This window comes from Colletotrichum higginsianum, chromosome 5 (assembly GCF_001672515.1).
Source record: "Colletotrichum higginsianum IMI 349063 chromosome 5, whole genome shotgun sequence".
NCBI lineage: Eukaryota > Fungi > Ascomycota > Sordariomycetes > Glomerellales > Glomerellaceae > Colletotrichum > Colletotrichum higginsianum.
The window spans coordinates 577,550-587,934 of record NC_030958.1 but is presented as its reverse complement, the minus strand read 5'-3'; the positions used below and the strand labels follow the sequence as shown (position 1 = coordinate 587,934).

General features: G+C 57.3%; 2 protein-coding genes across 2 annotated transcripts; both read left to right on the top strand.

Moving 5' to 3' along the window:
* Positions 1-1,460: 1,460 nt before the first annotated feature.
* On the top strand, positions 1,461-3,507 carry CH63R_07117 (Fungal specific transcription factor; the record flags this gene model as incomplete). The annotated part of the gene is made up of 3 exons (XM_018302092.1): positions 1,461-2,285; positions 2,408-3,192; positions 3,252-3,507. The coding sequence occupies 3 exons, from the start codon at positions 1,461-1,463 to the stop codon at positions 3,505-3,507; spliced, it is 1,866 nt and encodes a 621-aa protein (XP_018156870.1).
* Positions 3,508-5,146: 1,639 nt separating this feature from the next.
* CH63R_07116 (Fungal zn binuclear cluster domain containing protein) lies at positions 5,147-7,309 on the top strand (the record flags this gene model as incomplete). The annotated part of the gene is made up of 6 exons (XM_018302091.1): positions 5,147-5,201; positions 5,266-5,278; positions 5,331-5,340; positions 5,396-6,283; positions 6,334-6,444; positions 6,497-7,309. 6 exons carry the CDS (start codon positions 5,147-5,149, stop codon positions 7,307-7,309), a joined length of 1,890 nt encoding a protein of 629 aa, XP_018156869.1.
* Between the last annotated feature and the right edge of the window lie 3,076 nt (positions 7,310-10,385).

Below are 10,385 nucleotides of genomic sequence, written 5' to 3'. Positions count from 1 at the left end.
CGCACGAAGGATACACGATGCCCAGGGCGGTTTGAAGAAGGGAAGTGACTGGGAACGTACAGGGTGCCGGGCCCCTTATTTGTTTTCATTCTTCACTCCGGCAGTACGGTCGACGGACTCGGCGTTAAAGATTTGACTAGTGTCCGATCTACAGCTACCTGAGATCTCTGTAGGACCCCCCTCGGATTACGGATTATGGGCCCAAGGGCCGGACTGGGCGGCAGGATTGGGCAACTTGGAGGAACATTCGCCGGCGCCCCACGGTGTGCCCATGGGCATTTGGCGTCTGAAGCGTCCCACGCGTGGCAGACATGCTGTCATCTCGTCATCGATGACAAACTGTACGGACGAAATAAGGCTTGTCGAGCCCCCTTGGCAATGTCCGAAGTGCGTGGCCGGTCCGCTGAATAATTTCGGGAAATTCGTAATCCCAACTTTGATAGGAAGGACAGGATGCATCTCTCGTAAAACCCTGCAGTTTTCGCGTGTGGGACGAGGTGGGATGCCGCGGGCTGATCCGGGGACCAGGACCATCCATACCACTGACCATGCGTTCCGAGAGCCTCATTTGCGCAACCTGCCCCAAAAGATCGGACTGATCTTGTCATTGATATTGGCGAGGCCGCTGACTAAGCGGCGAGCACGCCAATCGCGAATGTCCATTGGCCGCATCGTTCGCTCGGCGCAGTTGGGTGTGTCGGCCAACAAGTCACTCGGCGCGGCGCGTGTCGAAGCGCCGGGCGCACGGGGACAGGATTGAGCCACCGGAGTGGGGTCGGCACTAGAGTTTGACATTTTAGGTTCGCCGCCGGTGCCAATCAGAAGCACCGAACAAATCAAAGTTTGTCTCTTTTGGGTGGTTCCCGCTTAGTCAACCGGTTTCAGATGCCGCTGAGTCAGCGGGGATTTCGGTACTTCAATCAAGGGGGGAACGCTCGCCGGTGTCGATCCAAGTTCCCGACCGTTTGCGGGAAAAAAAGTGAGTTGAGAGCGTGTGAGATCTGGCTGTTTGTTCGTTGACAACCATACGACACGGAAATTTTCTCCCTTCGTCTCCTCTCTTGGAAAGAACCAGCGCGGCCGCGTGCAGCGGCGGCTATCGTCGAATCAGAACCACAGAACCAACATGAGGAAACGAGCGTGTGATTCCTGTCACAGGAGAAAGGTATGTCTGTCTGTCTGTCTGGCTGGCTGGCTGGCTGTCCGTCTGTCGTGTGGCTCTTTATTGATGAGTCGCTGTCTCACATCACCAAATCCTGATTACTGATTTTGAACCCCTGGCGCTGTAGATCCAATGCGATGGGGCTGTGCCGCAGTGCAACTGGTGCAAACACCATGGGATGACTTGCACTTTCAACCGCGCAGCCAAGGTGAAGAAGCGAGTGAGCACAACAAGGTGAGTGAGTGGCTGGCCGGCCGGAAACCCGCCCCCTTTTGAGATCGATCCGCTTTGGTCATGAATGATGTGGACGATCGCGACGGAACCGAGAGCACAAGAGATTTACGACCCGTGCAGGGCAGGATCGGAAAAAGACCTGGTCGCCCGCCTCAACCGCATCGAGCAGGCTCTGAAGGCGGCTCAACGCAGCCAGGAGACAGGGGAGACGCGGGATGCATCCATGTCTCCAGCGTCATCCTCGGCGCCCTTGCCCGCCGGGCCAGACCCACCCGGTGCCACCACCAACGGCACACGGGAAAAAGCCCAAGGCCGAGCCTATGACTCAACAATTCGCGCTTCCGGCGCAACCGTGGGCAAGATTCACTTCGCCGGTTACTATCTGGGAGACATCAGCTCCTACAACGGCATCCCCTTCTTCTCGCCCGATGGCCAGGACTGGATCCGATCCAGGGCTGGAGAGGACGCCTCGTTCCACACCCTATTTGGCATGGGTCCGCTCTGGCAGGCACAGCACCCTGTCCCCGTTTTTCTGGATGCCCCCCGGCCAAGCTCTGCAGGAGAGTTGCCCGATAGGGCCGTCGTCGAGGAGTATCTGGCCCTCTTCCGAGCGTCCCGCTTCGGCCTGTCGTTCCCAGTCATCGACTACGTCCTGTTCCTGGAGACCATCGACTTGGCGTATCAGACGCCTCAGACGGCGTTGACGCTCGAGGTCGTCACGGCCAAATCTTGCGTCCTCGCCTTCTTCGCCATTGTCTCGCTCTTTCAGACGGATTGGAAGTCGTCGCCCGAGATAGATGGGGAGGCGTGCGCCCGTGCGGCGCAGAACCTAATGCCGACCATTTTGCAAGGCACTAACATCACTGCTGTTGAGACTGTCTTCATGTTGGTAAGCTTTTTTTCCCTTCTTTCTTTTTTTCTTTTCTTTTTTCTTCTTTTTTCTCTCTTTCCGTTGGCTCAGCGTATCGTATCCAATCATGGGAACCCCCACTGACCACATGGGTTGGGCAGAGTCTGTTCCACCTCTTCACTGGCCACCTCCAGCAAGGGGCCATGTTCCAAGCTGCCACATGTCGCATCTTGTTCATGCTAGGCGCGCACCTCGAGTCTGGCACGAGCCTCAGCCCGTGCCAGACCCCCTCGGCCGAGGATGACGACCATGCTTGGCGCGTGAGGAACCAGCTGCGGAGGCTCTTCTGGCTCTCGTTCAAGCTCGACAAGGACATCTCTCTCCGCACGGGCCAGCCACCTACCATCAACGACGAGCACTGCGACCTGACGCTGCCACGGATGGACTGGTGGGCACGCAGCAGCGACGACGAAGCCAGCGCCTCGCCGTCCTTCCTCGACGAGGCCACCGTCACCTCGGCCATCCAGCCGGACTCGCTGCAGCTGACCATCATCAAGTCCAAGATTTCCAGGAAGCTGTACTCGATCTCGGCACTGAAGAAGGGAGACGCCGAGCTCCTCAGGGACATCCGCGAGCTGGACGACGAGCTCGAGAGATGGCGGGCGTCCGTGCCGCCGTCGTATCGGCCGACCTTGACTTTCCCCCGGGGGACAGCCGTCGTCCGAAAGGGCCGGCTCGGCATGGAGGAGATTATCCTCCACTTCGAGTACCACTACCTGATGGCCATGATCCACCGAGCGAGTGGCAGGTGTCGCTGTTGGGCCAGCGGCGAGAGCAGCGGCTTGGAGGGGGTGAGCTCGAGCCAGGCCCTGTCGGTGCAGGCGAGCCGATCGACGCTACACTTTCTCAAGGCCGCGATCCACGGCGTGGAGCATGTGGCCTTTTGGTAAGCAGCATTACTGTGATCTGCCTTGCGTTTGTGTCTCGCTAAAACATTGAAATCAGGCTGGTGGTGTTTTATCCAATGTCGGCGATATTGGAAATCTTCTGCAACTTGCTACTGCAGCCTCTGCATCCGCAGGCGGAGGAAGACATCGAGCTCCTGGAGTCCGTCCCGCATCTCATAGAAGGGATGCGGAATCGCCAGCTGACGCCACATGAGGTTGCGCATGTGAAGATCGTCGATGCCTTCGTGGCGGAGCTGACGAGGCTGGGAACATGCGCCATCGCCAAGGCGCGGCGGGAGCAGCAGGTTTCGTGAGAGAATGGAGAGAGAAATCGTGTGTGTGTTTCTGGTTTTGTCTTTTGTCGACAGGATACGAAGCGGGCGTCGGATCTATTTCCATCGGTATCTGGGGTTTCTATCAGCATATGATATGGTCTGGCAGCCTTCGGCCAAACGGCCTTGTTGCATACCCCCCCGGACTGGAGGCGATTCAAAAGCACGAAATAACAGGATGTAACATTAGTAGAAGGATCATGGTGCAAACCACATAATAGTTGGAAATACCTGACGACTTGACGTTGAATATACTTTGCTGAATCAGGTGGAATGAGATGAAAGCTGATGTCCAGGCGATCGATTGATAAAGAGACCGGGTGAAAGTGGCCGGTTCACTCCGGGCGGAACCCCCTCCGGCCCTCGGCTCCACTGTGGCTCGTGCTTTTTCCGGAAAGCAGGTTTAGCCGATGTACCGATTCACTGACCCGCAGCTGGAACCAATCACTCAAGGCTCATGCCGCTTCGCCATCACACCACATCTCTTACGGTCCATCGGCCACCACTTATGAACCTCGACACCACACCAGCATCACCAACAACCTCCATACCAAGTACAGCCAACGACGCTACTCTTTACTTTGTGTTCATGCGTCGATCAAGATCCTACTCCTCGACCACATCGCTTCACGGGTCACCCGTCGTTCCATCGGGTCATCTTCATAGCGGGCAAGGCCGCCGAGCAGTCTCCAATTCTACTTCTTAGGGAGGGGGGGGTGCCTGGCTGGATACGAACGATGAGATGCGTCGATGTTCCGAGTCCGAGCTGCTGCCTCCGTGCCCACTATTCTAGAAACCGAGATGGTGACGGTCCAGACCACAACCGCATCTGCGCTGCAAAGGGGTTGAAGGCTAGAGTTTGAACAAAAGACCCTCTACTTCTCTCTGCGCCCCGACACAACCAGCCTCTCGCAACCGGTGGCAAAGCCAAGTCTCTCGTCTCGATCATCCCCTCGTCTACGCACAATGCTTGCTTGATCAGATGATTGGACACCCGTCGCGCCACCTGCCACATCGTTGACTGGCGATGTCGGACAACGGCCAGATTTCGACCCTTGCATCTTGGGAGTCGCTAAGCGGTTAGCTCAGAGCCCACACAGCCCATCTTTCTCCACAAAAGCACATCGAACCCATGGTCCGAAATTGCTGCTGGGGCATGGGAAGAATCGCCGGTTAATTTGCTGATGCGCGCCTGGTCTCGATGTTTTCTGGGGACCCCGGACTCCGGGCCTTGTCCAGAAGGCTTGGTGCGGGAGTCAGTGTGTCCTTTGCTGCCCGGCATGTCACCGAACTCATCATTTGGCTTTCTCCAAATCTGTCGGTTCTCTGTGCTCGACCCTTTGAGGACACACACTTCCTTCCCCTCACGGAAGCTGGGGTATTTGGGGAACCCTGTCCACCTGTCTCTTGTGGGTGTGGCTGGTTAATTATAATACCACCGTCCCTGCCTCCCGTCGCCCGTTGTTGCGGCTGCAACGTCCTGCCAGATTTTATCACTGACATCGGCTGCGACTAAATGTGACGGGAAGGTTATTAAGCCTCCGTCTTGTTACCGCATAATCGCGACTCTCGTATATCTCATTCACTGTGTATCCGATACCACCTTCATCTAACCAGCAAGATGCTCGTCAACCAGCCCATTCGTCCACGGCCCATTAAGACTCGGTCAAGAGCAGGTTTGTGCGAACCTCTTTGCCGGAGTTCTTCATTTATCTGACCTTTGTCTGTTACGATTTACAGGTTGCAAGTATTGGTAAGTCGACTCTTCTTCCTGGTCTCGAAATTTCTCCGCTAATTTAACCCAGTCGAGACAAGGTTAGTTGGCTCGCCCAAGCCGAAGGTTCGATCAATTAACCGACGCCCTTGTTAGAGGAAGAAGTGCTCCGAAGAGCATCCGCAATGCCTCCGCTGCGTGCAAGCCGGTGTCAACTGCGTATACGAACCGATCAAGAAGAGAAAGCGAAGAACATCAACTAGGACAATCGAAATCCAAGATGCCGCGGCATCCGACGATTCCGATAGTCAGACAGGCAACACCGACCTGCAGACGAGCCCGGACACGGCCATCCTTACTCCGCCTGATGGACTGCGGGCTGACGCCGAGAACTCGCTTTCGCCGTCGACATCCGTGGACAACTGTCTTTCGGCCTCGATAGACTCGGTTTTCCCTCTCTGTGATGATGTCGATGACTCTTACGCCTTCGAGCTTGGATACGGAAGTTCAGACATGTACGAGAACGAATACACAACAGTCACGGATATGGGCTCCCGCCAGAAGCAGGCCGAGGTTCACCTACCACTCTCTCTTACGACCACGAACGATGGACTGCAAGCGCCAGATGACTCTTACTTTTCGGCCAGCCTCGAAATGTCTTGGAGCGAACCAGCTTGGTCGACCGTTTCTCCGCCGTTGAACAGCCTGCTGCCGCCAGCGTATCACGGCGTCTCTGAATGCCCGGAGGACACCGGTTTGCTGGACCACTACTCGAAAGTGATGCTGCCTACGATGGGTTTCAAAGAGGACGTCAGCAACCCCTACGAACAGCACATACTCCCTCTATCGCACAGGAGCTCTGCCGTCCGAAGCGCCATCTACGCCCTGGCCAGTGCGCATCGGGAATACCTTGGTCTCGAGAACACGGAGGGTTCCGCTTGTTTCCACGAAAGAGCCGTGGCTGGGCTGTCAGCAATTATCGAGGACGGGGATGGGTTTGAAGAAGCGTTGGCTACCATAGTGCTTCTTCTACAGTATGACTTGGTAAAGATTCCACCGTCTCGCGAGTGGAGAGCATGCACTAACCGGCGCAGCTGATGCAACGAAGCCTGCCCAACGTTATACACAACCATCTCCAAGGAGCATGGCACATTATCAGCGCTATGGCTTCTCCAAAGCCGGCCAGCGTTGAGTTTTTCGAGCAGGTCGGTTGTCAGCATCACAAAGGCCTCTAATCGTGCCGCTAACCAGAAGCAGGTGTTCCGCTACTTTGACGTCCTCAATGCCTTGACGAACGGCTCGTCGCCCGTCTTTGCGGCCCCTTCATCCAATCGAGCCTACTCCCCCGGCAGCTCGCCACCCCCTATTGTGTTCAGCGGCATCGACCCCGTGTTCGGCATGGCCGACGACCTTTGGCCCACCCTGCATCGTCTCGGGGAACTCATCACGATGAAGTGCGAACTCCAAGCCGCCATGGCAACGGGCCAGGCATCCAAGTTCGCAGTCCTCCGCACCGAGTACCAGACAACCTTCAAGGCCATCGAGAGGGCCTTGGAATCGTGGGGCCCGATCTTGCCACCGGGCTTCTCCTTGGTCAACCGCATCGTCGACGGGCCCGAGGACGCATCTGAGGCCGAGCTCGCCAACATCAGGTGGATCACGAGCACGGCGCTTGCCTACAGACAGAGTGCGCTGGTCTACCTATACAGCACCATCTCCGAGTACCCTTCCTCGCACAGCCTGGTGCAGAAGCACGCGCAGGCCGCGCTGTGGCACTGCGCGGCGGCCGTCTCGCACGGCGGGACGGGTCAGTCGATGCTGTGGCCGCTATTCTTCTCGGCCTGCCACGCCATCTGCAGCCGGGATCGGGGCCTCGTGCGGCAGGCCTTCACTTCGCTCGGCGGCAAGAAGGGGGCAGTCGATACGGAGAAGCCTTGGGCCGTGGTCATGGATGTGTGGAGACGGATGGACATGCGAGCCTATGGCAAGGAACAGGTGGGCGCAGAGGCCTGTCCGGACCTGTGGAAGCAGGTGGCGGCGAGCATGAAGTTCGGCCTCGTGTTTGGCTGAGAGGGCGGGCGAGCAAGCAGCTCATGCAAAGTTCGACAGGGGACGGGAGGAAATGTACGAGCACGCGGATGGGGGAGCCTTCTTCGGACCTGCGACATCCACCGGGGGACGTTTGTCACGATATCACGACGGAAAGACGGCGAACACTGTTACGGCATTTTACGGATACGATACCATGGGAGGAAAAAGGGGGATTGGGTTAACGGAGAGTCGGGGGCGGGGGGGGCGAGGAGCGTATAGGCTGGGCGCTGGGCGCCGGGAAAAAGGGGTCAGATCGATGCTTGAATATACCACACTATCTTTTCATCTCAAAGCCCTTTCGAAGATGTCCGGGCGGAAACAGAAGCGTAGCCAAAGTGGTCCTCCTTCGTGCGATCGCACAGCGGGCACAGCATCGCAGAGGCATAGACCGGGCTCCCCCCATCGCTCATGGGGTCTGCGGAGCGAGCAAACGAGCCCACAACGTCGAGCGGAGCTAATGCAGCTCATGATTGCATCCACACACTCTCAAGTCTCATGGGCACGCACACCCCCCCGGGACCCCCGCCACCTTCTTCAGGTGAGTCGACGTGTTCTCGACCAATACCGATGCCACTGGGCATGATTGTCCGCCAACCAGTGTTGGGGGAAGACGGAGCCGCTTTGGAAAAGGGTTGACCAGGGTCTCGTCCCGCCTCGAACAGGGGTGCGGCGGCCATTCAGGCTGATTGACCTGCATGGCCAGGGACAGGGGGGCGGGGGGCGAGACACGATGTGTGCCCACAACTCACGATGGGGGGCCATAAACATGAGTAGACGCTGTTCAATGTACACGGAATATCAGGCACGCCACTTGGAAAGCGTTTTCTACCATATTTTTTCATCTGCGTACCTGTTCAACCTGTTCAACCTGTAAGTGATCGCCCTTATCTATTGATCCCGCGAGCCAGTCAGCATATACACGTGAATACGCCCTCATTGGGCCATTATGTGTGACCCCTCTCTCCCACTCCGTGTATATCTTCTCCGACGGACGCGGAGAAGCTGTAATGGAATGTCGTAGGGAAATCTGCATGCCCTGCGGGCGGCTACCGATCTGGGCATGCAATTTCGTTCGTCTGATGTTTCCGGGCGCACCCTCCAGCAAAACGCAAAAGCCATGCGCCTCGAACCACACAATGCAACCACACCCCCCTCCAGGGAATGGTGCAAATACCGGAAGGGGTCTCCCAGCCTGCAAAAAATCTCTCGCTGCTGGAACCGAGATGCACGACGTTCTATCTGTGGTTTCTTGGGGGTTCGGGCCAGCGGGTGAGGGGGGGGGGCAAGGAGGGAGGGAGGCCGTAGGCGAAGGGAACCGGTCAAGTCACATTCGAAGCTCGCCCTTCCTCGCTTCCTGGATTTAGATTGCTCTCAATGCAGTCTATGTAGGTAGGGCTGAGGGGCAAGACCGAGCATCGAGTCCGAGATGGAGTGACAATCGACAGGCGACGCGACAACTCCATCATGAGACTTTCGTGGGGAGCAGAGGAGAGCAGAGGAAAGGAGAGAAGGCTTGGGATCAACCGCCAATCCGGCCTGATGGGCTTGCTTGCTCCGCGTCCTGGGAACAGCAGGTGATCCTCTCAAAGCCCACACCGACCCGTGTTCGGCCCTTTTTGTCACATCTCAGCTCAGCGTTGGACGGGGACCCAGCCAAGTCATCTTGGCCGCGAGCACCAATCATGCGGAGGTGCGCGTAGCTGACTGTGCAAAGTGCCCCCAGTCAGTCAGCCGGCCGGTCAGCCAACTAACCCTCATAGCCTCAAAATGAAGGCCAGGGCAGGCAGCGCTTTCTCTGTCCCTCTCTCTCCCATCCTCTCGCGCACGTTGGGGGGAAGTGGGGGGGCGGGAGACTAAGGTACGTTACCAAGGCGGTCCCTCTTAAGGTCGCACAGGTACACAATATGAAGAAAACACGGTAAAAAACACAGTATAAGTGTTATGCCCAACACTGAACACATCAGGGGGGCGGGAGACGTCGTGTGATGTATGCAGATTCGGGCTCGATTTGCGAAGAGGCGTGGGAGCCTGACCTGCTGTGATGACCTGCGTTGGCGAGAACGCTGGCGCTGCAGCTGGTCGACTTGACTACACACACGGCTGCCGAATGCCGAAGTGACTTCTCCAACTGCGAAAGAGGAGAGGGGAAGTGATGAGGGGATCTACCTACCCAAACTAAACCCTCTTCGTACCGTCATACATCGCGTCTGGGGGGGGTAGTGGTTCTTTTGGGGGAAGGGTTTTTGGGCGATCCAGAACATCGGCGCATTGTCTTTCCTCGTGGCACGTGGTGTACCTTGTGCATCCGAGGCGCCCGCAGGGCGAGGGGACGCAGCAGTCCTCGTCGTCACACCTACCTGTTGGGCAGAGAATATGCTCGTGAGTCAGAGGAGTAAAGAGTCTCCAGTACGGGGAGGGCCGAGGGGAGACTAGAGGAGGCAGAGAGACAGAGATGTGGCGTTTGGGGTTTTCGTCTGTGCGGAGTGTGGGTGTGCGAAAGGGTGTGATGGTTCTGGTGGGCGGGGCGGCTTTACGGGGTGGTGATTCGATGCACCCCGCAAACGCGGCCTATCTTTCTTTTGTTCGGCTCGGGTTACCCTGTCGAAGGATGTGGCTGGTGGATCCGGTCGTTCGGAGAAACGGCCGGAAAGTTTGCCGGGTCCGGACCGGGAGTGGGGCCGAGTTCGCCGGGTTTGTCTGTGTGTGTGGCAGATCCGGCCCTCTACCGCACTAATTGCATGCACTCGCCCAGCGGTGTATCTTGAAGAGCCTGGTTTTGAATCTTGAAAGAAAACGTGCCTCCAAAGTTTGGTGGTCGATCGACCTGTAAAGTAAGTCGACTGAATGTTGGTTCGAGAGGCTGCAGGCTTGTGAGGCATGGCTTGACAGCGTAATCACGTGCACATATATCCTTGGCACAGCCTGATAACCAACATGCAGCCTGATTTCCCCGCCCTTCTGCGGCGTATGCTCATCGCGAAAGGAAGTTTGCCCATAGTTTCCAGCAGGCCAGCTGCGCTTAGCCAGCTGCTCTTGTCGCGAAGTTTTCGCCGCG